The 27,418-nt window shown below is 41.5% G+C and overlaps 1 protein-coding gene across 7 annotated transcripts; it reads right to left on the bottom strand.

The window, feature by feature from the left end:
- Positions 1–9: 9 nt before the first annotated feature.
- Positions 10–26,770, bottom strand: entpd4 (ectonucleoside triphosphate diphosphohydrolase 4). 7 transcript variants are annotated; one of them, XM_052040896.1, is made up of 14 exons: positions 26,633–26,651; positions 23,403–23,500; positions 22,355–22,474; positions 21,232–21,426; positions 19,847–20,052; positions 18,540–18,690; positions 16,772–16,875; positions 16,318–16,377; positions 15,092–15,246; positions 11,962–12,128; positions 9,133–9,457; positions 7,854–7,939; positions 5,113–5,274; positions 10–909 (listed from the first exon to the last, which is right to left on the bottom strand). In XM_052040896.1, the coding sequence occupies exons 3-14, from the start codon at positions 22,360–22,362 to the stop codon at positions 684–686; spliced, it is 1,845 nt and encodes a 614-aa protein (XP_051896856.1). In that variant the 5' UTR covers positions 22,363–22,474; positions 23,403–23,500; positions 26,633–26,651; the 3' UTR covers positions 10–683. The 7 variants fall into 7 exon arrangements, with proteins under 7 accessions (XP_051896856.1, XP_051896852.1, XP_051896853.1 ...); XM_052040892.1 differs by lacking the exon at positions 23,403–23,500 and having other exon boundaries at positions 26,633–26,770; XM_052040893.1 differs by lacking the exon at positions 23,403–23,500 and having other exon boundaries at positions 22,355–22,479; positions 26,633–26,755.
- Between the last annotated feature and the right edge of the window lie 648 nt (positions 26,771–27,418).

The raw sequence follows: 27,418 nt of genomic DNA, 5'->3' as shown, positions 1-27,418 counted from the left end.
CAAGGAACATTTTATAAAGACATTTATTCTGACATGGTCATCGATTGCTAAGTAACAAATGCATCCACTTCATCTCGAATTATTGCAATTATAAATAAACATAAAGATGTTCGATTGTCATTAATTTTCATATTACAAGCGTGTACCAGACCAGCCTCTCTTCCCCTGAAAGCAGACATCCAGGTTTGGCTTAGGACACTCCACATATTGTCAGAGTAATGAAGTTTTCCAAATCACAAGTTTTTTTTTAAAAAGCAAAGGCAAAACGGAAAGCTTTGCTACTCAAAGCCCTGAACCTGGTTGACTGCTGTCCTTTGCACGAGGCATTTAACAACTTGAGGTGGTTGGGGATATCCTGTCTTGCCTTCAGAAGCTCTCTTATACAAATTTTGAAGATCATGTTTTGTAGCCTGCCACTCGACAAACCAGCAGAAGGAAACATACAAATCAGTCTTGGCTGCCCGAAAAGGCAGGTGAATATCTGAAGGATGTCCAGAAGGAAACGTTAAGCCAGATGACACCATCCACATACCCGCCGTGACAGCCTAGTGGATTCCACTTCAGAGTTTTGCATGATGTCTCGGTACTCTTCACCAAAAATCATGCTGGTGGGCAAATCCCAGGCCAAAAGGCAAGACGTTTGCACCTGCCATCCCACAGGACCACCCTTCAGCCGCTGGATTTCAAGAAACTTCTGATATCTGAGGTAGCCCGCCTTCGGCCATCCACAGCTCCGTGGGCGAGGTGTTGTGCAGCATCCTGCGGTGGATCCGTCGCAGTCGCAGCAGGTAGAGGAGGATGGACAAGAGGACCACCAGGAAACAGACGAAGAATAAATAATGGTTGTAGACAAAGGAGAAGCCCCTCCAGTGTGAGTGGTTGCCTTTGAAGGCGTCCTGTTGAATGTCCCTGTCGACATCAAGGCAAACAGAATGAGAGGAAACAATGGCCAAAGCAATTAAAAAAGCCACTGATCACAATGCACTGGTAGCAGGTCAGTCCTGTCTTTAAGGTTTCAAGGATGTGCTAAATGTGTACTGGGAGCAGTTTAGATCACAAGACAAAGGAGCAGAAGTAGGCCATTCGGCCCATAGAGTCTGCTCCACTACCTCACCATGAGCTAAACTAAGCTATTCTCACCTAGCCCCAATTTCCCCATATCCCTTGATACCCTGACTAATTAGATGCCTATCACTCTCCTCCTTAAACACCCCCAATGATCGGGCCTCCACAGCTGTATGTGGCAAAGAATTCCATAAATCCACGACCCTCTGGCTAAAGAAATTTCTCCTCATTTCTGTTCTAAACGGGTACCCTCTAATTCTAAGACTGTGCCCTCTAGTCCTGGATTCACCCACCAAGGGAAACAGCTTAGCCACATCTACTCTGTCTAGTCCTTTCAACATTCGAAATGTTTCTGAGGTCCCCTCTCATTCTTCTGTACTCCAGTGAGTTTAGAATTCAGCAAGAAGACGGTGATATTAATTAAGAGAGCAAAACAGAGTACAAGGGGAAACTTGCAAGGAAGATAAGAGCTTGCACAAGAATATAAAAACTGACTGCAGACAAATGTAGATCCCTTACAATCAGAAATGGGAGGATTTAATAAGGAGAGCAAAGAAATGGCAGAGCAATTAAAGTTTGGTTCATTCTTCAAGGAAGAGATGCAAAATAACAAGCTAGAAATGCTCAGTATAAAGTGTCTAACAGAAAAGGAGGAATTAAAAAGGAAATTAATATTAGCAAAAAAAAGTGCTGGAGAAATTAACGCAACCAAAAGCCAATAAATCCCTTGGGCCTGATATTCTGTATCCCAGAGTACTAAAAGTAGCATTTGTGGACTGAGTGGTTGCATTGGCTATAACCTTCAAAAATTCTAAAGATTCCAGAATGGCTCCTGCAGATTGGAAGGTGACAAAAGTATACCCACTATCTAAAAACAAGTAGGGAAAGAAAATAGCACAGCTAGCCTAATATCAGTAGTAGGGAAAATGCTACAGTCAGTGAAACAATGTGATCAGAGGACAGTTAGAAAATATTAACCAGATTAGATAAAACCATCATGGATTTATGAAGGAGAAATAGTGTTTGACAAACCTGTTTTGTTTGGAGATGCAACTGGTAGAATATATATGGGAGGACCAGCGGATGTGATGTGTTTGGAGTTTCACAAGGTCTTTGATAAAATCCCACAGAAGAAGAGGTTAGTAAGCAAAATAAGAAACATGGGATTGGGGTAATACATTGACACGGATTGAAAATTAGGTGTCAGAGGAAACACTGCAGGTATAAATGGGCCTTTCTTGGGTAGCAGACAGTGGAGTACTGCATGGATCAGTGATTGGGCCCAGCTATTCACAATGTACACCAATGATTTGGAATAGGGAACCAAATGTAATACTTCTAAGCTGATGACACTAAATTGGGTGGGAAGAAGATGCAAAGAAGCTTTAAGATGGCAGAGGCAGTATTATTGTGGATAGAAATAGAAGTTACTCACTTTGGTAGGAGAAACAGAAAGGCAGAGAGTATTATTTAAATGGTGATATTCTAGGGAATGCTGATATACAAAGTAACCAGTGTGTCCTAGTACACCAGTCATCAAAAGCAAGCACACAGCTGCAGCAAACAGTTAATATGAGAAACAGTATGCTATCTTTCATTGCAAAAAGTCTTGAGTACAGGAGAAAGTATGTCTTACTATAATAAAGGCCTTGGTAAGATCACACCTGGAATAGAGAATGCAGTTTTTGTCTCCTTATCCACAGAGGGCATGCGATAAAGATTCATTTGATTCCTAGGATGGCAGGACTTCCATTTTAGGAAAGATTGGGTCAATTTGGCCTGTGCTATATGGAGTTTAGGAGAATGGGGGAAGATCTCATTAAAATAAACAAAATTCTGATAGGGTTTCACAGACTGGATGCAGGGTGAATGTTTCCCTTTTGCTTGGGGGCAGGGGAAGGGAGTCTAGAACCAGAGGTCACAGTCTCAGTCTTTAGGACTGAGAGGAGGCAAAGGTCCTTCAGGGTGAATCTGTGAAATTCTCGACCACAGAAGGCTGTGCAAGTCAAGTTGTTGAATACATTCAAGCGCATGGATAGGTTTGGAGACAAAAGACTTCAAGCGATATAGGGAAACAGGTGAAATTTGGAGGAGGACCAGATTGAGTGGCAGAGCAGGTTCAAAGCACCAGATGGCCCACTCCTGTTCCTATGTTTCTGGATATTGTCAGGGGTGGTCAGGTCAACAACAAGCATTTTCCAGCGAGAACCAACTGGTTCTCCAGCATTGAATGAAAGAACTTAGATTTATATCATGGTTCACCATCTCAGCATATCGCAATGAACTTTACAGCCAATGAACTAATTTTTGAAGTGTAATCACTACAGAAATAAACAAAACATAGCAGCCAATTTGTACACCACAAGCTCCTCGGTTGAGCAATATCACGGTAAACAGACAATTTGTATTTCATTGTTGGCACTGGAAATCCGAAACAACAGAAAACACAGGAAACATTCAACAGGGTTGTTCTGACACAGGATCTTTCACCTGAAACATAAACTCAGCTTCTATTTCCACAGATGCTGCCTGACCTACTGAATATTTCCACCATTTTCTATTTTTATTTCTGCATTTAGTGATGTTGCTTTGATGGATAGCAAAGTCACCAGTGTGATATCCAATGAGCCTTTGGAATTTTTGTACATTCACCCAAGATAGCAGAGGGGGGATCTTCGTTTAATTTCTCATCTGATAGACAAGATCTCTGACCGAGCAGCACTCCCTCAGTCCTGCACTGGGGCATCAGCCCAGACCACTGTGCTTAAGTTTAAGCAGTGGGACTTGTCCCATATTGTTCAGACTAGGAGATGCATGTGTCACCAATTTAGGCAGATTGTCAGGAATGCATCCCTGGCTCCTCTGTCACTCCATGTTCCCCATGATCCCCTCTGTAGGGGGACTGCCAGTTGTAGGTTGTTTTGCACTGTGGTCACTCCAATCACCAAAGGCACAAGGAGATTATATCAGCATAACCTGGGTTCAAATCTACATCCCAGAAGTGTACTTATCAGCTCTCCTCAATCCACCTTAAATCCCTCTGGAGTGGAGAGAAATCTTCAACACATAAACTTATAATTCTGTGACATCGCTCATATTGAGTTGGAGCACATGAAATTGGGAAGAAGAGATCCTGGGCCAAAGATGGGTCAAGTCCCACTCCATGAACTTGAGCAAAGTGGGCTGGGCTGATGTCCCAATGCAGGACTGAGGGAGTGCTGCTCGGAGGTGTCACCTTTCAGATGAGAAATTAAACCAAGGTCTCCCCTCTGCTATCTCAGGCAGGTGTACAAAAATCCCAAAGCCTCATTGGATATCACACAGGTGAGTTTGCCATTGTGACATGGCTGATATTTAATCTCTCAAACATCACAAATTGCAGAAATAAAAATAGAAAATGCTGGAAACACTGAGCAGGTTAGGCAACAATGTGGAAAGAAATCTTTGCAGCTGCATCTAGAGTACAAGGGGAAATCAGTTGTGATGACTGCAAGAGGGACATTTCATATTCAGAAATTCAGTGATTTCCAGATCATAGAACACTACAGCACAGTACAGGCCCTTCGGCCCACAATGTTGTGCAGACATTTTAACCTGCTCTAAGATCTATCTAACCCTTCCATCCCACATAGCCCCCCCATTTCTCTATCATTCATGCGTCTATCTAAGAGTCTCTTAAATGTCTCTAATGTATCTGCCCCCACCTCTGCCAGCAGTGCATTCCACGTACCCATCACTCTGTGTAAAAAAAAAACTTACCCCTGACATCCCCCTTGTATCCTCTTCCAATCACCTTAAAATTATGCCCCCTCATGTTAGCCATTGTCACCCTGGGAAAAAGTCTCTCACTGTCCACTCGATCTATGCCTCTTATCATCTTGTACACCTCTATCGTCACCTCTCGTCCTCCTTCTCTCCAAAGAGAAAAGCCCCAACTCACTCAGCCTATCCTCTAACAGACTGTAGCTACAATCTATTAGAATCCTCTTTCCAGTTCATAATGATCCTGTGAAGAAAACAGATGAGTAAACCTTGAATAAGTCTCACCTCAAGGGTAAATAGCGAGTGCGGTAGAGAATTGCTCCAAGTGTCCACTGCACTTCCTTATCGTAGACCAGCTGAGCTGTTTTCAAGTTGGTGTAGTTCACAGGGAAGGAGAACCCACGATGAAGAACCTCATACATCCACGCCGATTTAAAACACTGATACCTGAAGTTAACACATACAGTGTTTACAGATCTATTTTGCCCACCAAGCTTTCCCATTGCCTTACAATAGAAAGAGAAATAAGACACTCCTTCCTCAGAGGCACAAGCTGTGGTAAGCAAAATATTCATATGTATGGTTAAACTCTGATAACCCGACATCCAATCGTTCCGAAATCCTGACGGTGCAACTCCTGGCTCACTTATTAGTCTACAATGTGAGCTGGGGGTTCAGAGTTCAGGCAGGGAATGCTGCCAGAGCCAGGGGCCTGGAATGCAGTCAGGGTCGGCACCTGGACTTTAGGTTGGGTGTGCAGCCACAACTGGGATTGGGTTTTGGAACACCAGGAATTGGGAACACGAGTAGGTTTGCAGCCAGAGTGCTTTTACATTTCCTGCTTCCTTTAAACTCACTGGGTTCACCAGAAAATTTATTGTGCTACTGGGTAGCATGTTAAAAATGTGAAATAAAAGTCTGGGGATTAACAGAAGTAATGTCCAATAGTCTGGAAAATCTGCTAGTCTGGCAACAAAGTCCAAGGGTACCAAATTATTGTTTTACCATAATGTGAGATAAAGGAGCTTGTCCAGGAAAAAAAAATTTCTTCACCTCAGCAGATTCTATTACCCGGTCTCTGAGAAACCACCAGCCTTAGTTACCCTTCCATTACAAAACCTTAGATCATAGATGGAATTCATTAATTTGACACAAAACATTTCATCTCTTCATGCTGGGTTTCACAGGGATGCCTAATTCAAAGAGGACAGCAGAAATGTTTCAGCCTTATTCTTCTTTTGAAAATGCAGTGATCTATTTGCTTAGTATTCCCTTTGGCTAAAGTCTGATCCAAATAATGCAAGCCAGATACTTAAACACATAAATGAGCAGGTAACAGCCAAATTATTCTCCCTAATAATGGTCCACAACACGGACATAATAAATTAGAGATAGGCCACTGAGAATGAAGTTAAATAGCACCTCCTCACACAAGTGACAGAACAAATGTGGCACACACTCCCAGTAAATCCTGCGCTCAACTTAAAGTTTCAAGATTGAGTGACACGAATTAAAGGCAGCAAGCAAACTGGGGCAATGGTGGGTAACTAAAATAGAAAATGTTAGAAATGCCCATAGTAGACCTTTTGTCACCCCCATTACATATTCTGTTTTCCTATGTAGATCCTGCCGGACCTGCTGAGTATTCCCAGCACTTTTTGTCCTTTTAGAGATAGCATCAGCAGATTTTGCACTTGGAAGAAGGGTAACTGTTGAGTACCAATCAGCCGTGATGTAATTGAATGGCAGAGTAGGTTTAGGTTTCTGTTGACTGCAGCCATCACCCAAGAACCCATTCTTCTGTTCGGATCTGGATTATCAGTGGGTGGGGGATGAGTGGAGTTGGGGTTGCTACTACGGACTACATACAGAGTATCCAAACAATGAAGTGTAAAGAACAGCCATGCCGGACAAATACTATTGCCAATTTAGAATTTATCCAGCTTCCCTTGGTAGTCAACGACACTATCGTTGAATACCCCTGCATCAACATGCTGAGCTCATCATTGCCTGAAACTGAACTAGACCATTCAGATCAATGGCATTGACTCCTTTTAATTCTGGAGCACAAGAGCTGCGGTCAGTACTATCTACCAAAAGATGACCATAATTAAACAAGGCTTCTTCACCAGCATCTCCTAAACTCGCTTCCTTTATCAAAAAGAACAAAAGGAACAAGTCACATAGGAGCAATGCCACCTCTTGACTTGGGACTATACCTCTATTCCTTCATTGTGGACGGGTCAAAATGATGCAACTCCCTAACTAACAGAAGGAGTGTAGCAGTTCAATAAGGTACATCACTACCAGCTTCTCAAAAGCATAGAGGGACAGGGTTTAAACACCAGCCTTGCCATTGAGCCTCATAGTCACTGAATGAATTGATATAGAAGTGAATGGGAGCCTCACAGCTGAGGAAGTTTTGCAGTTGCATTCTAATGTCAGGATAGTGAAGTCAATTGGCTGCTGGTTCTCTGCACTCTTGCTTTGAACACTTTAAGGAAGACTGCATCTTGAAACTACTTATGCCTCTCAATCTCAATGATCGGAAAGCAGATACCTGTTGCCCGTCATTATGGCTACGAGTCATCTAAGTGTTATCCGTTGTTGCTAGCCGCAGGTGTGAGGATCTCCCCAAATACAGTTTTATTTTAAATTCTCTCTTTAGTGCGATTTCAAGCTCCATACAAAAGGTGGAATGAATAAGGAAGGTCATTCTGCTTCCTTCTGTCCCTTACCTCCAGTGCTGCAACACAAGATAACCATTCTTCTGGAAACTGTACAACAGCAGGTAATCAGAGCTCAGCATGGTACTCTCAGGCAGTTAACAAGTGCACTCTGCTCTCATACATACATTATAGGAATGGAGGCTTTCACAGTCCACAGGAGGGCCGGCAGTACGTGGCCAGCTTAATCTACATTATGCCACAATATTTGTACAATGGAGAAAGTGTGATACAGGAATGAAAATCCACTGGACTATTTCCCTGTTCAATGAGATTAATGCAATACCATTAGACACTTACTTCAGTCTGTGCAGGTCTGCATGAGAAGAGTACAAGCCACGGTCAAAGCGTTCCTTCAGGACTGTCCACTTTGTTGCACAATAATCCTATAAAAACACACAATGGTAGCCTACTGAGTTTATGCCAGCTCTTTAGTCCAACTAGTCCCATTTCCCAGTTCTCCATGCATAAACCTGCAACTTGTCACTGTATTTTTGCCATTTCCTTTTAAAGACTACTATTAAATCTGTATTTCCTGCCTCATCAGATAACAGCATTATATCCTAATTACTGGCTGCATAAACATAAATTTTATTACTCATATTGCTTCATATTCTTTTGCCAGTGTCAAAGCTGTGGCCTCTGGTGATTGACCCTCCTGCCACTGAAACAGGTCCGCTTTGTTTAGTCTATGGTAACACCAAGAGTAGGAGGCAGATTTGGGGATTGAGCCCACTCCACTATTCATCATGATTGCAACAGATGATCTCCATTTGCCTGCATCATCTTTATTTTCCATCAACACCTTGGTATCCATGAATCTATAACCTTCGATTTTAAAAATGTCCATCAAATCTTCCCTCTGCTTTCTCTTCTGTCCAGTGCACTTAATTGTTTGAAGACCTTTCATACTGTCAAATGTACCTGTCCTAAAGATAAACTAAGTACCTTCTGAAAAATATGTAAGCAGGTGCATCTTGAAAACATCTTGTGTGAGCCAAGCCTCAGAAGTCATCCAGTACAGCACGGAAAGATAATGGCCTAGTCAGCTAAGCGGTCAAGAACAGAAAGACTGGCGGACTTGACCATCATGCTGTCATTTCCCAACACCTAGAGGATCAGCCAAGTTAATAAAATGCTGGTTTGGAAATTGATGTAAAGCTTGCAAGAAAGACAGGCTTGCCCTTCTCTGGCCCACATGTGATGATAACCAATTGTTTTTTCTCCCCCCCAGTGGTGCTAATTCAGGGAGAACTATTGATTAAGACACCAGAGACAACAACTGTGCTCTCCAAGACCATGCCATAGGATCTGTGTTGCCACCTAACAGATGCGGTCTTAGTTTGACATCTCTTCTGGAAGATGGCACTTCCAGCAGTGCAGCACTCCTACAGTAATGCACTGCAACATCAGGCTATGTCATTGTGATCAAGCCTCTAGAGTGATACTTAAACTCATAAGCTGACACAAAGAGAGCTGTACACAATCAGGCATGACAAATGCCTACCAGACCACAGGATGACAATGAAGACGTACACTTACAGACATTTCATTGGATATATGAAATTCAGCTCAATACCTTAGCAGCCTTCATGAATTTAGCAACGTTGTAGGCACCACCCATGCGCAAGACATCTTCAGTGCAGTAAAAAAATTCAGAAAAACCATAAAATTCACTGTTTTTGTAGTCTACAGGGGGCTGGTAGACCCCACTGAGGGACGTTGAAGTCTCATTAGTTTTATTTAATAAGGGGCTAATCACTTCCCGACACCAGTCGAAATCTCCCAGTCCTCTCAAGTACACAGTGCGCCCATCTTGATGAATTTCATCTTTGATGTCTACTGGCAAACAAGGGTCCAAGTATGGGATTTCCTCAGTTGCGCCTGTCTTCTGCCCCAGCAACCTGTGGGAGAAATGATTTTATCTGTTATTTAAAATGTTTACATTTTCACTTCTCTCCATTAGTTGTAACACTTACTGTATCGTTCCAGTCAAACAAATGACATTGCATATCGTGCTTTATAATAAGACATGTCCAAATTTGTTACCCTGCTACTTGAAGGTTGCCAGGCATGCCCAGTGTTATCTAATAGTGCAGAATGTACACTCACACAAGGCTGACAAATGGGACAGACCTTAAACACTACCAAATTGGGACTTGCTTGGGAATACACCTGCCCCAGTGTCAATTGCCCTTATTACTCCAGATTTATTTCTACCACATGGCTGTCATCAAACCCACCCCACTACCACTAATGACGTTCTAAACCTTCACACCATCCCATTCACCTACCTGATCTTCTCTCCATCATCAACACTGTGCCACCCACCCCACCAACTAATCCAGTCACCAACATTTTCTCCCAGGCTCCCATCATCCACAACAAGAGATCATAGAGGAAATTCTACCACACAAGATACCTTGGGCCTTGTGCACGGCAAAATACCTATTACTGGACCAGTGGTCCAAGCGAAGTTATGTGTGGGGATACCTTTTCCCTCTCAAGCCAAGTAGTTCAATGGACAACAAATTGTTTTGCTTTTAAACACATCATCAAGCAACAGACAAAATAAAAGACCAAACTTCCTTAGAATTATGAGCAGAAGACAAACCATTTGAAAAGCCCAAGTGATCTGTGCTGGTTTTTGTGCTGTGGCTGACTTCATCTCACCGCATCTGCAAATCTTTCTACTACTTTCCCTCACAGATTTATCTAGCTTCCTCTAACTCAATACCTGTCACTTCCTGAATTTTGTGTGAGCTTCACATTCTCAGCACTCTCCACACCAAAAAATGTCTCAATTCCCTATTGGATTTATTAATGATAATCTTACACTAATAAGTTTTGGATTTACTCAGAAACTCCTTCTGCATGTGTTCCATAAATAGAGAATTATGCTCAGGGTTCTAGATGTTTCAAGTCCAGCTTTTAATTGGCCTATAAAGGCAGTGTGCAATTTGAATAGGCTGGTCACACAATTCCAGTGACACTGACATGCACATTTAAGAACAAATACGGTCATCACAATTCAGCTCAGCTTCCATAATGCACTTGAAGTAAGAAAGATAGAATGTGTGCATATCATTAAGTTTAAGATTCATTTTACACTGCAAGGAGGACACCATAGGACAGAATTCAGAATCAGGTTTATTATCACTGACATATGTCGTGAAATTTGTTATTTTGCAGCAGCAGTACAGTGCAAGACATAAAAATTACTATAAGTTATAAATATAAATAAATAGTGCAAAAGAGGAACAATGAGGTAGTGTTCATGGATAGGAAACACACCATCTATCCCACCCTACACACGAACCTCAAGATTCCAGTGCAGCGTGCAGATGCATGGGTTCCTGGTGTTGGAAACAACAAATTTACTTAAGTGTCTAGGGCATGAATGATGAATCAAACAAAAAGTATGAAGGGGCACTTTTGCTCAGAACACATTGGGGAATGAAACTCCTTGCCACATGGAGTGGGTAAACATTGTAGCATTGGCATTTTTATTTAGGAGGAAGAGGGGGAAAGGTGGTTGGATGGAAGAATGGGAAAGAGTGTATCATCAGCCAAGGATCAACTGTTAGTGGTCTCATCTCAGGCAGAAAATTATGAGTCAAGTCCCACACCAAGCATTTCAGCAATAAAATAAAACATACAGCAGACTGTCATTTTAGTGCAGTATCAAGGCAGAGTCAAGTGCCACTTCTCATGTGTGCCATTAAACAAATACCTCACATCCTCTCTCAGGTACATGCAAAGGATTCCATTGGACTCAAAGAACACCAGAAGAGTTCTCCCCTTTGTCCAGGCCAATATTTATCCTTCAACCAATGCCACTACAACAAAATATCCAGTCATTATCACACAGCTTGGTGTGTGCAAACTGGCTGTTACATATTGTATATTACTGCAGTTACAAGATTTTGAAAGTATTTCATTGGCTGTGAAGTGCTTTGGAACATCTTGCAGGGTATCAAGAACAAGGGTGCATAGTGTTAAGGGGAGAATTAGATTTAACACACACACACAGTTGTTGCCATCTGGAATGCACTGCCAGAGGGGGTGGTGCAATCAGATACAATTAACTGCGTTTGAGAGGCATTCAGACAGATACTTAAATAGGCAAGGTATAGAAGGATATGACCCTAATGTAGGCAAATGGGATTAGTATAGATGGGCAAAAAGGTCAGCATGGACATGGTGGGCCAAAGAACCCACTTCTGTCCTGTGCAACATTTATTCTACAAAGTCATAAAGCTGTTATACTGATGCAATTACCTTCTCTATTTAAAAGGGGTGCAGTAGAGTGAGAAGAAGCACACAAATGGAGCAAACATGTTGGAAGCCACCAGTTGGACCAAATAATAAGTTTGCCCAGCCCACGTGTGAATCTCTCCTCAAGTACCTGTTTGTCAGCATAGTCTTGTAGACAATCTGTTCTTCATAGCGCTGTCTGGCAGCATTCCCACCGAAACCCAGAAACGTGGTGACGTAGACTCTGTATACATGTTCTGTGTGATGGGCATCACAGCCCAGGTTGAACTCTGCCAGCAGGTTCTTGGCTACCTCCTCCTGCTCAAAGTGCGAGTAATTAAACATCAGCATGCAACTTTATCCTGTGCCCAGACCTTTCAGCGTGCAGCTCAAATCACACAGCACAATTAACAGATAGCATTGAATGAGTACTGCAGCAATTCAACTTGAGGTAGTGAGGAGAAATTGGTCTAAGGTGAAATGGAAATAAATACACAAGAGCTAAATGGACACCAGCTGTATTCAGCAGAAGACAATTAGATTTGTTAGACTTTTATCTGTGCCTGAGCTTGAATATAACATGCACCTTAACTTACTGGGACCATGAGGTGATAACAGTAGGATGATGGCACGAGTAGGGTGCCTCAGTAATCAAAGAGATTCAAGGATTGGCAAAAAGGAAAATGTCAGGGAAGGATGAGAATTGGAGTCAAATTAGGTCAAAAGAAGAATAAAGAGAAGACAGAAAAAGATTGAATTAAGTGAGAAAGTGAGAGACAAAAGGAAAAGCAAATTGAGATCCCCTGAGGTCCCAACAGGAAAGATTCTGCTCTTCTCCCAATACTGGGAGTAGGAAAAGTGACGTTTACCACTATACCATGCAAGCAATCAAACCCCAGGGCAGTTTCTTACAGCAAACAAAAACAAATTCATTAGGACTGATCACATGAAGGGGAGGCCATATGGCTCTTTGGGCCCACTCCAAAATTCAGCATCATGGCTGCACCTGCAGCTTAAGACTAATTTCTTGCTCAATCCCCTTACTGTTCAAAGTGCTACGAAACTCTGGCCTTAGTATGCTCAGTGTCTGAACGGTCACTCTTCTGGGCCCATTGGACTTTCCCCATGCTCATTGGACTCACTGCTGAGACCAGGCATTTGGTTTTGCATATTGGGAGGTGGCCTCTAGAAAAAGATCCACAGAAAGACAGGTTGTGAGCAGAGGGGCTCGAAATTTACTTTGTTGCTTGTGGAGAGAGAACCACCACAGTATAAAGTTCTCGTCCTCATGTCCAAACCCCTCCAGGGCCTCATTGTTCCTTAACCCTGCTCTATTTCTGCAAACCTCCAAAACTGCCTTGAGGCACTTTCGAAGCTAAAGGCCTATATTTCCTAGCAGAACAGGCAGATTCACTGCAACATTTTCATATATAGTTCAAGCAAAATTAAGAAAAATTAAAATTAAATAGGTAAATTGAAAGAGCATGCAGGAGAAAGGTTCTCTTGGGAAATATAGGCCTTTAGCTTCGGAAAATGCCCCCAGGAGCAATGAGGTCTTGGAGTGGTTTGAACATGAGGACAAGAACTTTATACTGTAATGGTTCCCCTCCACGAGGAACAAAGTAAATTTCAAGCTCCTCTGTTCACAATCTGTTTTTCCAGAGGCCACCTTCTTATGTACAAAATTTAATTCATGGTCTCAGCACTGAGTCCAGTGAGCATCGAAACAGACCAGTGGACCCAGAAGAGTGTCCATTCAGCCGCTGAGCATACTTAAGCCAGAGCTTGATGGCACTTTGGACAGTAAGGGAATTGGGGACCAGGCAGGAAAATGGCCTTAAGCTGCACAAGAGTACAGCACAAAGAGTGCGAGTAGTCTGGCTTAGCTCCAAAAGATTTCTTAAGACAGAAGTGGTGACCAGGGAGCAGAGTTTGTGATGAGGATCAAAGAAAATGCCCTCAGTCTTCTCCATATTGTAGTGGAAAATTTCTGTGCACTCAATATCAAATGACATAAAATGCATTATAGATCTGGGGAAATGGACTGGCCCTCAGAGGACTTTAATGACTTAACATCATCACTTGGTATGTATTTATGCCCATTTCCAGCAGGGCCAAAACACAGAACAAGAATAAACAGCAAAGTTCTCATTTAATTCAACTATGTTCAAGGGGAAATCAAATCTGGACCTTCCAGCTTGTTACAAATCCCTCCATGCTCTCACATTTCCCCATCCCTTCTAGTGCTACAACACTCCAAGACCTCTGTGGTCTCATGCTTTAATCTACCTAACCTCTATGCTCTGGAAGTTTCTTCCTCCGCCAGTCTCTCCTTAAAATCTTCTCTTTGACAAAGCTTTTAGGTGTCTTTCTGAACATCTTATGTGCTTAAATGTTCTATTTTGTTCAGCAGCTTTCCTGTGAATAACCTTGGGCTCTTATACATTAAAAATGCTAGTTAAGACAAAATCCTGTTGTTCCTTTGGCATCACCAATTCTCTGAATGAAATCCTCTAAACTCATTCAACTAAAATGTAGCTGAAGGTCTCACTCCCATAGTCTTTTGATGAAGGGTCTTCAAACTGAGGCATTAGCTCTTCTTCCCTTCCCACAGATGTGGCCTGACCTGCTGAGTGTTTTCAGCATTTTCCGTTTTCTTTTAGATTTCCAACATCTGCATTTTTTTTCTGCACTCCCATTATCCCATTCATTCCCAAGCTCTATCATCTCCAAGGGTCTTACAGAAACTAAGGTCAAAATGCACATCCTCATTTTAGGCTTTATGTTCAGCCCAGTGACACAAAACTCTTCCAACCACATGCCCCTGCATATCCTCTCCAATGCACTTTTCTTACCCACTCCACCCTGGCCTTCACTGCTGCCTCCCCACAGCCATAGCGAGGGCCTGCTCATTCTGCCGTCACCCTTGTCATCAGACCTCCTCCATCTTGAAACTAACTGTGAATGGGTGCAAAGGACATTCGCCACAAAGGTGATTTTAAATTAGTGCAAAATTTTGTCTGATTGACAAGAAGTTAATTTGAAAATTAAAGGGAAATTAAAAAAAAACTAAGACAACACAATATACAAGTAATAGCCCAGTAGTTTTAACAGAGCATGCACATGGGTATCCGTGAGATATGACCGGGAGTCACAGCTGCAGTAGCCAACATGCAAAGCATTAAACACAAGGCTTCAATGACAAAGTAAAAGACCAAGGGTTAGAGAATATGGATTAAAAGGAAAAGTGCAAAATAAAAGAAGGTTGGACAGATAATAACCTGTTGTGAAGAGGCAAAGCTTACAGTTTTGGGGACTTCATAGGCTATTTGAGTGGAAACCCCACCCATGTCCAGTACACCAGTTGTCCTCTTGCGGACAACGGCCGCCTGGGTTTCAGTGCCAGGAACGTTGACTTCTACCACCGAATCTTCACCTGTGTGAATTCAGGAAAGAACAAATTAGATGACTTTTTTTTTTGAAAGCCATCACGCAAACTTTACACAAAGTACACGGTGAACAGAATGAATTTTATTCCCCCTATAACCACCTGGAATATCTTTTTGGTTTTGATCTGCAAGCTTATAACCCAGGCTATTCCTACAGAACTTCCCAACCTCATGATCTTTACCACAAAGGAAGGCAAGGACAGCAGGTGCAGAAAAACAACACCACCACTGGCAGATTCACACTCAAGTTGGGCACCATCCTGACTTTGAAACGTATCACTGTTCTTTTATCGATTCTGGGTGTAAATCCTGGAATTTCTGACGCAACAGCATTGTGGGAGTACCTTCAGCAGAAGGACTGCAGCAGTTCAAGAAGAGGCTCACCACCATCTTCTTAAGGGCAGATAGGGCTGGGCAATAAATGCTGGCCTTGCCAGTGACACCCAGATGGCAGAAATATAAAAAAATCTCCAAAATACCCTCAATCATCTGATGAAGAAGTTGTTCACCTTTCTGTTGGAAAATATATTCCATTTTAGTCTCAAAACCAGGCTTCAAATACCTAAATCCAGATTCCAAAACAAAACTGATGGGGCAGGAAGTAAAGGCAGAAGTTGAATTTCTTCTAACAGAACATGCCAAGTATTCATGGAGTCAATAGCAAGGAAACATACCCTACCACCCAATGAGCCCACACTGATCATCAAGCACCCATTTGTACTAACCTTTTTTATCCCCCACATTCCCACCAAATCTCTCTGGAACCTACAACTCACCTACACTTGGGTCAAGTTAGTGGCCAATTAACCTACCAACCAGAACATTAAGGTTGAACCCAGGTCACTAGAGCTGTGAGGCAGCAGCTCTACCAACTGTGACACAGGCATTCCCACATTATAAATTTATCTTAAGAACTAGCAAAAGATTATAATATTAATTGCAACATAATACTCAACTCTTCATCTTAGTGCAAAATAAGCTATAAATAACAAGGTGCAAAATACACCCAATAAATATTTAATCCCACTATCCCCTACAAAGCAAAGATTGATTTTTACCAGCACTGATATGGTCAAATCTTCCCAGGACAAAGTTGATTCCAATCCAAGCATATACACCTGAAACAATTAAATAAAAAGACATATTTAAATATAAAATCTTCGCAGAAATGCTAAATATTAATTACTTAGGATACCAGAACCATAAAAATAAATGGGGGAAGATTTAAACATAGGTTGTGTTTGCTATACTTTGTGAAGATTGCTTAAACATATCCTGTTTGCATGTTAACAGTGTTTCCTTCAAGTCCTTATCTAAGTACTGCCTAACCTTTAACTCACTGACTGACATAATAGTACCAGTACAATTCAACCAGTGTACTACTTTTAACAACAGGGATCAAACTGAGAGCCAGAGTTGCAGTTTGCCTGTTAACATTTATTCACAATACCCGCAAACTACATTTGTCAAGTGATGAATGATTCAGACTTAGAGTTAGTGCAGAATACATACCTTCCTGTTTGCCTGAAATTACCTCAGCATGTGAATCTGCAAACAGGAAATCATAGTGAAGTGGGATATCTGTGCGGAGGTCTTCAAGTATGGCATTTTGCTGGCTGCCAAACAAAAAAGTCAGTGGTCAACACTTTGAATGAATTTGTTCACATTGTGTGGTGGCAGAAGTGTGCTTCCTGATTCCCTTAAATACATAATTTCAGGCCAAGGCAATCTGAAAACCTCTAGGCCCCAATCAAAAGTGACAGATCTGTCATATTGACTATTACCAAGGGATCCAAACTGAGTTGCACTTGAAATGGACAGAATACTTTCCAACCCCAACTGGAATTCTTCCCCGCAGCAACTGAGTACAGAGGATCTCCATATCTGTATTATCTCCATTGTTGTCCCAATTGAGATTAGTCTGCTGAATACATACGACGATAGGAAATTAAGGACTGTTCTGCTCTGTATAAAGGGTTCCAGATTAAGTAATGAAGACAGCACAATTGAGCAGGATGGGCCTACTTTCCCTGGTGTGTAGGAGAGGCGATCCCATTGAGACATAAAAGTTTCTCAGAAGAATAAACAAGGCAGGTGCAGAGAAGCTGCTGCCCCCCAGTTGGGGATCCGAAAGCAATGGGCCCTCAGGATAAGTGGTCAGTCATTTAGGGCATTTAAAAAAATAATCCACTGCAGAGAGCAGAGTATAATTATTAAGCATATTCAAGACAGAGGCTGATAGATTGTTGAGAAAATTGATCTTAATTTTAAATGAACAATGTGAAGACTCAAAGGATCATGTAGTCAACTCCCGTTGCAGGGTCTCAACCCGAAATGTCAACCACCCCTTTGTCTCCATGGATGTTGCTTAACCCCTGGAGTTATTCCAGCAGTTTAGCTTTTGCTCAAGATTCAAACATTTGCAGTCTCTTGTGTCTCCTCTTCTGATTTCTTGTATTCTTAGATGCACTGCCAAGTAATATCTACACCCCAACTCAAATGCTTCATATATAACATTAACGTTATGTCAGTCTGCTTTGACCATGTACCCACTGGATCAACTGCATAGCATAAATTCCTCTGTTTCAGGATTTGCATTGGCATCACTTCTCAATGCAAAGACGGTCAAGTAGCAGCTGCTCTCAGGCCTTCCAACCTACCTCATATTATTCCCATCTTTTATCTCAGCAGAAGGCACACCATGCCTACAAAACATTCTTAAAAGAGGGTAAAATTTATCAGACTTTTACTTCCCAATTCCGTGTAACCAAACTACACAGTATTTTTTTGGGCTGCCTTGGATGATGAACTAAATGGCCTCCTGCAGAGCTGCAAATTCCCATGATTCTATTAAAGTTATTCTGTGTTTTAGGTTTTGTCCCATTCCTGGAACTTTATGCTTCCAGTGAAATACAATCTCATCCCTCACTGGTGCCACTGCAGTTTGAGCAACTGACCCAACTTTACAGCTCAGCTATGTGATTTATACATGGTTGACCCCAAAGGAAATCAATGGTAGGAAATTGGATACAACTTGCTTTTTCCATTGCCTATGGCGCTGTGTTACAAATGGACAGATTGTAAACCCAATATCAACTCATTTCTTACAGCGGTGTAAATATGAATAGGGAAGAATATAAACCATTAACAGATCAACCCATGGTACAAATACTGTGAAACAATTATTTCATTGTTTCACCTATTTAAATTTAATCTCAGTTTGCAACACCACCCAAAATGGGATCATGGATTTTTTTTTAAAAATGCAAATAAAAGTTACTTTTCAGGCAAAATCCTCATGCCCGCAGTGCATAGGATGTATAAAGGAGTTTCCTGATGTTTAGAATGAGGAATATGGTCTGCAGCAAAATTCAGAAGAGGTGCGAGGTAATCACTAGCCTTTTCTGGTGTAGATGCCAGGTCTGAAATACCTGCAAAAAAAAAAGTAGAAAGTTAAATAAAACTGAATAAACTAAGTACTCTATGTGTTACTTATGAAACATTTATATTTTACGTTACAAATTGTTAGCAGTGAAAAACCATTTGCTCCAAACTCTATCACAAGTCCCATCCAACATCCAACTTACTGTCACTATTGTCAATAGTCACTCTGCACATTAATTACTGTTATTGATACAAAAATCAGACAGAATTCTAGAAAGACCAGCCATACATTGTTTAATATATTAAATATTCATGTCCAGAAGAACCACAATGTGGTGCTAAAACATTGTCTTGCACAATGAAGGATTTAAAATCTAATCATGAAAAATGATATAGTGTAAGGATTTTTAGAAGAGTTGAGAATGTGACAGTATATGTCAACTTAGAAAAATAAACACACTTTACTCTTGACTGTTTGCTTCCTTCTGTGTTGCATCATTCCACAATTCTATGAGTTTGTGTGTGGAAGTGCATGAAATCTATGTTAAATCAGTGCAGCACTGCAACAGGCCATTCAGTATTGGTATTCATCAATACTGGTGTTTATGATGAACCTCCTGCTTCATTTCACTATCACTGCTATCTTTGATTTATTTCATTTTTATACATTTATTTAGCTTTCCATTAAATGCTTCCGATGCCGAGCCAAAATTATAGAAGCTTGAAGCAGTCAAGGGCCATTGTGGATTTTTATAACTGCACTGGTCTTCTGAAAGAGCAACTGCACATCCCCAGTTTTTGTCTAGAACCACGCAATCTTCTTATCCTCAAGAATCTGTCCAAATTTCTTTTAAAACCCTCAATTGTATCAACGCCTACCATTTTCTCAGGCAGAACACAACACTAAACATCTGTTGTCTTCTGCATCCCCACTCGCCTGTAGATTTTCTGTCAAAGATTTTAATTGTGATTTTTGACTTTCAGTAATTGCAGTTTTTGATATTTACCTTTGATTATGAATTTACTTGAGAGAAAGAATATTTTCCCATCTACCATCGAAACATCTTTACATACAGATTTAGAAGTTGCAAATCAAAAAAATCTATTTGTTAATCTATGTCAACTTGCTCAGCATCTTTACAAAATCTTCCCTATTCAAGATCAAAAGCAATTACTCCAGTAGATTTAGAAGGCAAATCCCACCTGGCTTTATCTTCATCACCACAGGCAGTCTGTTTTTGCCCCTCATCTGTTTGATATCGAGCAGATCATGTGGATTCCCGTTGTGTCTTGGCCAGCAGTACACAAAGAGTCTCGAGCCACTACTTCCACAGTCTATCACTATGCCATAGTTCAAGTAAGGATTCTTTATATCAGTGGCCTCCATATCTATCAGTTTGGTTAAGTATCTGCAAGACAGTATCAACAACACCTTAATAGTGGTACAATGCCCAAGAAGCTTCACAGGAGTTAAAGGTGACAAAATTTAATACGGATCTACGTAATAAGATATTAGTGCAAATAACCAAAAGTTGGAATTCATTGGAGGAAGGCATGAATGTTCAGTGAGATGTGCAGAGCTGTTTCAAGTGAACAGAACTTTCACCATGCAATGTCACCACTGATATGGCTTGAAACTCTCTTCTGCTGCCTCATGCTAATCTCTCAGAGCCACTGCAAACCCCTTTACATTATTTCTGGACACATTGTGCTGAAAGGTCAGTGACCCAAAACATTAGCTCTGCTCCTCTCAGGTGTTGCCTGACCTGTTAAACACTTCCAGAATTTTCCTTCTAGTTTCTTATTCTAGATTAGCTGCAAAACTGAAATAGAATCATGTACTGGTCGGAAGCCCTTATTTCACATAGTAACTCACCAAGCAGTACCTACAGTATTTTCTGTTTTAATTTCAGATTTCTGTCACTTCTCTTATTCTGAACCAATGATAAAGGAGCAATAAAATGGAAAAGAAATGCAGTTCTGGGAATGCACAACCATTCTGGGCCACACGTTCAAAAATCACAATATTTGCCACCTCCATTCTCAATTATTCCAACATTTTCACAGGTGGACTTCAAATTTACAGCCTGCACAAGCTCGAGTTCATGTCAAACTCTTTCAACCACATCCAAATTCACACCAGATCTGGTTTTCCATCTTGAGAGTGGTCAATAAATCTTGTAACTTATGGCCCGTCATGAAGAGTTCTTCATAAGTTTGGCATTACTGTAAGCCAACGCACAAGAGTGCTGGAGGAACTCAGCGGGTCAGGCAGCATCTATAGAGGGGAACAGACAGTCAACATTTTGGGTCAAGACACACCCAACATTTGTTGCCACTGCCAACCACCCTTGAAAAGTAAGCGTTGGAGCAGTGGTACATAAATGCAGGACCTTCCTTCAAGTTTAGATATTGACAACTCATGGACGGTACAAATATTGAGAGGGTGGATTCAGAAGAATAGTCTGGGCACCGTTCAATGAGTGTCAGTTTCAACACTGAGATACAAGGACGAACACTATTTGAACCCAAGCTGAAGTAGTAATTGCAAAAAAAGGAAAAAAAGAAACAGCTGTTCCATACACTACCTATCTCCTCTCTCCTGGTAGAAACGTCCCCATCGATTCCTGTCCAAGACCAGTAAAATGTACAGTAGAGAGATTAAAACAGTGAGCAATGCAACAGCTGTCAACTGGCGATAGGTCGTGTTGAGAGGCCGAGGACACGCTGAAGGGGATAAACTGAAATGCCACGAAGCAGGAAATAAGCAGGAGACACAGAACCTAAAAAAAAAGTAAAGTTGTTAGTTAAAACAAAAAGTGCTGCAAGATTTTAATACAGATCCCCCACCCCCATAAATATCAGGTCCTTGTTCAAGTATGCAAAAGCAACATCTCTCCACAATAGAAATCGGCAAGCTCTAAGGTTGATTAGTGCAAGAATATATATTCACATAGAGGCCATGCACTAAATTACAGACTCCCAACTTCAATTGACCAGATTAACCCATGTCTCTTTGCAAGATTAGATGTCATAAATATTAAAGCATTAATTACAGCTAAATTGGCAGCACTTTTGACTGGGTCAGATGACTGCAGGTTCAAGCCACAGTGGAAAATCCAGATTGGCACTGGAGTGCTCATTTTTACTCCTTGATCTCCAGCAATAAAAAAATCTGGTCACTGTCACATTGTTGTTTGTGATGGGAGATTGTCGAATGCAAAATGGCTGCAGTCCTGCTGACACTGGAACAGTGATGGCATTTCAGAAGTTGTTCATTGACTGCAAAGCACTGGGATGCCCCAAGTTTGAGAAAATATGCAACTCTTATTTAGGCATCATGATGAGAAAGTTCCCATCATTGAACTCATTAAAAATGTAATGATGCACTGGAAAGTGTCATTAAATCCAGACTTTACATTCAGATCTATCTATTTTCAAAGAAATTAATGGAATTCCAAATGCTGCCACTGAAAACAAAACAGACAAAATAGAATATAGTGTCTTGGAGACAAATTTGACAACTGAAACTGTGAATGATTCAATTAAGTCAGGTCCACCACTGAAAGATACATTGCTAAATGTTCTAGCAGTTGAACATTAGTTTTAAGCAATGATAACTGGCCAACTTGTGTGCAAGGCACTTCTCCAGAAAAATTCATTGTTGATCAACACTGCAATTTCATGTATAGTATTGGACTAAATTCTTACCTTCCCATGGCAAATATTTGCTCTAATTATGGAACGATGAGAAGAAGCAACTATGTGTCCTCAATGCATCGAAGATTGGTCGAGCACAATGCACAGCTCTGCCAAGTAGACATTTTTATCCTGTTCTAACAAAAAGAAGGGAATCAGCACTTTATTTTTCCATGTGCTGCAAAGACATAGGCTCTCTTTTGCTTTATACATTTCAATCAATCTTAAAAGTTTTTATCCATTCGCAGGCAGTCAAGGCCAGCATTTATTGGCCATTACCAATTGCTCTTGAAAGGTGGTGCCCTGAAGACTGAGAGGCCTGCCAGCCCATTTCAGAGGGTTGCTGAATAGTAACCACATTGCTATGGGGTGTGCATCACAAATAGGCCAGACCAGGAAAGGATGACAATCCAGCCGTTTCATTATATGACCTCTCAACACTAACTTTATACTCCAGCCTTAAATAACTAACTAGCCTCGAAGAACATAGGCAGTTCTTAACAGAATCTGAACAGATTTGGCAACACAAGGCAATAAATGGTAAATCAAGTCATCCCCTGCCCATGAATCTGGTAAACTGGATCAGACAGTGACATGCTGTCCTCGATGCACATTCAAAGATACTTTTGAGATAAATGCCATCTCTAAAAATTCCATATAGTGCCTTACAAACCTCAAACAATGTTTTTTCTAGCCATACACACAAATTTAACTGGATTTTAATACCCGGCTGTATATAGGATTTGACCTTATTCATAGATCATTAGTCCAACTCTCTCCATTACCAGTTCAGTAACAATGTCTTTGTTAGTCTAATTACAAGGTACATCTGACCTTTCCAGTTTATGCAAGTACAGTAAAACTCCAATAATCTGGCATGCTCAGGTGGTACCAGACTGCAGGGTTTTTCAGAGTATTGTATGTTGGTCACATTCATTTCCCAACACACATTTAACTTTTTTTAAAAAAAAAGAATGTTTACCCAGCATTATAATAAAATTCTCCAGTGAACTCAAAGAGCAGAGCAGGGACCCAGCAAGTGCAAGGAACATTTACCTACCTCTGCCTTACAAATACTCAGAGTGCTTCCATCGTCCTTTGACGAAGAGAGTTCCAAAGACACTCAAACTTCAAAGAAATGAACCTCTCATTTTCTGCCTTTAATAAGAGACACTATATTTGTAAACCAGTCACTATTTCTAGATTCTTCCACATGAAACATTCACCCTGTCAACATCCCTCAAATTCTTATATATTTCAATTAAAATCCCCTCTCACTCTTTCACACTTCAGTGGATACCTGCCTAGCCTGTTCAAACCTTTCATCAACTGGACTACTCTGAAAGTATTAACATTATTCTTTAAATAAGGAGACAAATACTATACACAGTAATCCAGTGAGTTCCCATAAAATATCCTACATGGTGACCCGAAGCATAACCTCCATACTCTGTATTCAATTCCCTTGCAAAAAAATGATAACATCATATTAGCTCTAATTACTTGTAGTACCTACATACCAGTCTTTTGCAACACTCAGATCCCACTGCATCTCAGAACTCCAACTCTCCCAGTGGATAAAATGCTTCTTATTAATTTTTCCTGCTTAAATGGACAATTTCATGTTTTCCTATATTGTGATCCATTTGCTAGATAACAGCTAACCAGCATGTTGATTGGAATGGTATGATAGTACTTCCAATACTCAACTTAGAATGTACAGGCTGGAATAATAATAAGGAAACAAATAAACAAATTCAAATTGCACCACAGCAGCTAGGGAATTTCATTTCAGTTAATCAAATAAATCTGTAATTAAAAAGCTAGTACCAGTAAGACTGCTCATGAAACTGTGGAATTGTTTTAAAATCCAATCTGGTTCATTTGCTTGGGGAAAAGAAATCTGCTGCCTTATTTGACTCTTGACCGCCTTCTGAAATGGTCCAGCAAGCCACACAGTCCAAAGGTAATTACAGATAGGAAATCAGTACTGGCTACGTCAGTGATACACTTATCACATTTATGAATTTGAAATAAAAACTCCACCTAGTGTCTAAAATTAAGAGGGGGAAGAAAATGGTAAATCGAAAGACTGAGTTTCCTTAGCAGAAGCTCAAATGCTATTTGTGGTGGTGACATTGTCTACATGGACTTCAGCAAGGCCTTTTGACAAGGGTCACACATAGTAGGCTCGTCCAGAAGATTAGATCACATGGGATCCTGGGGTGAACTGGCCAAAGGATACAAAAATTGGTTCGGTAGAAGGAGTTAGAGGGCGGTAGTGGAGGGCTGTTTTACCGATTGAAGACCTTTGACCAGTGGTGTGCTGCAGGGATTGGTGCTGGGTCCACTGTTCGTCATTTATATTAATTAATAATTTGCATGTGAATGTAGTTGGCAGGTTAGTAAGTGTGCAGATGACACCAAAATTGACTGTTATAGCAGACAGTTATCTAAGATTACAACAGGATCTAGATCAACTGGGGACGTGGGCCCAAAGAATGGTAGATGAAATTTAATTCAGACAAGCGCAAGTGTTGGACTTGGTAAGTTAAACCAGGGCAGGACTTAGACAGTAAATGGTAGGGCCCTGGAGAGTGTTGTAGAACAGACAGAACTAGGGGGTACAGGTACATAATTCCCTGAAAGTAGAAACACAGTTAGACAGGGTGGTGAAGAAGGCATTTGGCATGCTTGGCTTCATCAGCCAGGGCAATGAGTATGGGAGTTGGGATATCATGTTACAATTATACAAATCGTTGATGAGACCACACTTGGAGTATTGTGTGCAGTTCTGGTTGCCCAGCTGTAGGAAGGACATTATTAAGCTGCAAATGGTACCAGGACTGGAGGGTTTGAGTTATAAGAAGACTGGGACTTTTTTTTTCCTGGTGCATAGGTAGCTGGTGGGTGACCATATAGGAAGTATATAAAGTCATTAGGGGGATAGGTAAGGTGAATGGTCACAGTTTTATTGCCAGGGTAGGGGAGTCTAAAACTAGAGGTCATAGGAGAAAGATTTAAAAGGGACCCAAGGATCAATTGTTTCCACACAGGAAGTGGTGAGTATATGGAACGAGCTGCCAAAGGAAGTTGTGGAGGTGGGTACAATTACGAAGTTTATAAGACAATTAGACAGGTATATGGATAGGAAAAGTTTAGAGGGAAATGTGCCAAACACAGGCAAATGGGACTAGCTTGGGAAGACACTTTATTTGGCATGGACAAGTTCAGCCGAAGGGCCTGTTTCCATGATGTATAATTCTATGACTCTATAACTCTCCAATTACACAGATTTGAAGTAATTCATACAAGGATTAGAGACGTGGAACTTTTTTTTCCACAATGTCAGAAAGGATGGATGAAGCAGAAATGCTCACCACACAAAGTATTTAGGTGTACACTTGGAAAGTTGGAACATGCAAGACTATAGCCTTGGTTCTGAACAGCAGGATTAAGTTGGACAATACAGGCAATGGGCCAAATGGCGTCCATCAGTGATACAAATTCTCTATGACTGCCATCCACATACTCTTAACATCTAGTGGAACTAAGCTGGTCAGGCTGTGTCCATGGAGGGAAATGGACAGTCGACATTTCAGGTCAAGACTCTGCATTTGCACCCAGTCCAAAGGGTCTCGACCTGAAATGTCGACTGTCCATTTCCCTCCATGGACGTTCTCCGACCCGCTGAGTTCCAACAACGTTTTGTGGGTTGCTCCAGATTCCAGCATCTGTAGTCTCTTAACAACTATACCCAGAACAATCAGTTGTGTACATTTTCGCGAAGCTTTCTGACGATTATCGCCAAAGCTCATGGAAATACAAATTGCAACTTAAAACAGAAGTTACCTCTATTAGACGGTTCCCTCTACAAAACCATACCAAAGGTTCTGCTCGCTTTCTTTTTTGTATCTTAGATGTTAAGTGATGTTTTTCCCCCAAAATCGTGCTTCTTTTCCTGATGCAGGACCTGTGTCCTGGCCCTGCGGTTCCACCGCTACCTGTCGCCTATATTTCACTACGTGGCTGCCCACCTGGGCCATCCTCAGTCACTGACCCACACCCGCCTCCTCGCTGCAATGACTGGCTACCGCCTGCCGACCCGTCCCCGCACTCTGTAGTTGATTGGCTGAGCATCGCCGTCAATCAAACCAGTGCCTTTGACGTCAGGACCCGCTGATGTCAGATGCACGTCACGTCGCCGATCGCGACCACGATAACGGTTATCTAACAAATCGGACCGGGATCGCTGGCTTTGGCGTCGCGGTTGCGGGGGTTAGCACTTACCCGTTCATGGTTGACCGCTGGCTGCCCTGTCATTTAAAATACATACAAAACTGAGGGAATAAAACCCCAACAACGCCAGCGATCACCACGACCATCTCGCCTGCGCCTCCCTCAGCGCTGACTGAAGCTCTTTGCCGCCCTTCGCGACACTGCCGCCAACCGGGTGCTGACGCTGGAGTGCGCAGGCGCGGCTCTTGCTGTGCCTCATGGGACTTGTAGTGCCTTGGTCCTTGTAGTACCTTGGTCCTTGTGTCAACTTGGGAAGTAAATTGGGTCCAACTGCAGATACTGGAAGTCCGAAACAGCAGCTCCCAGCAGGTCAAGCAATATCACTCAATGGTTCAGATCAAGGAATGTTCATTAGAGCTGGAACAGTGAGAAAGTAGGTGTGCTTTAAGCTGCAGACACTGGAGTGGTGGAGATAACAGAGGGAACATCTGGGGTAAGAATGCAGACCACAATAGTCAAGATAGCAAGTACTTTAAAACACAGCAATCAACAGAGAATACGAGAAACACATTGGAACAGAGAGATGCAACCATACCTAGAGGGAGAAAAAGGTTGCTTAATTGAAATTATTAAATTCAATATCAAGTCCTGAGAGCTGTAATGTACTCTGGTGGAAGCTGAGATACTGCTCCTCAAGTTTACATGTGTCATCATTGGAGCAACATCAGAGGTCAGCGTGGAGTGGAACAGTGAATTGAAGTGATAGGTTACTGAAAGATAAGGGTCACCATTGGAAACCTGACTGGAGAGGTTTTGCTAAAGCAATCACCAAATATG

This window comes from Pristis pectinata, chromosome 29 (assembly GCF_009764475.1).
Source record: "Pristis pectinata isolate sPriPec2 chromosome 29, sPriPec2.1.pri, whole genome shotgun sequence".
NCBI classification, from domain to species: Eukaryota; Metazoa; Chordata; class Chondrichthyes; order Rhinopristiformes; family Pristidae; genus Pristis; species Pristis pectinata.
The sequence above is the reverse complement of the archived record's forward strand: the minus strand, read 5'-3'. Positions and strand labels throughout refer to the sequence as shown.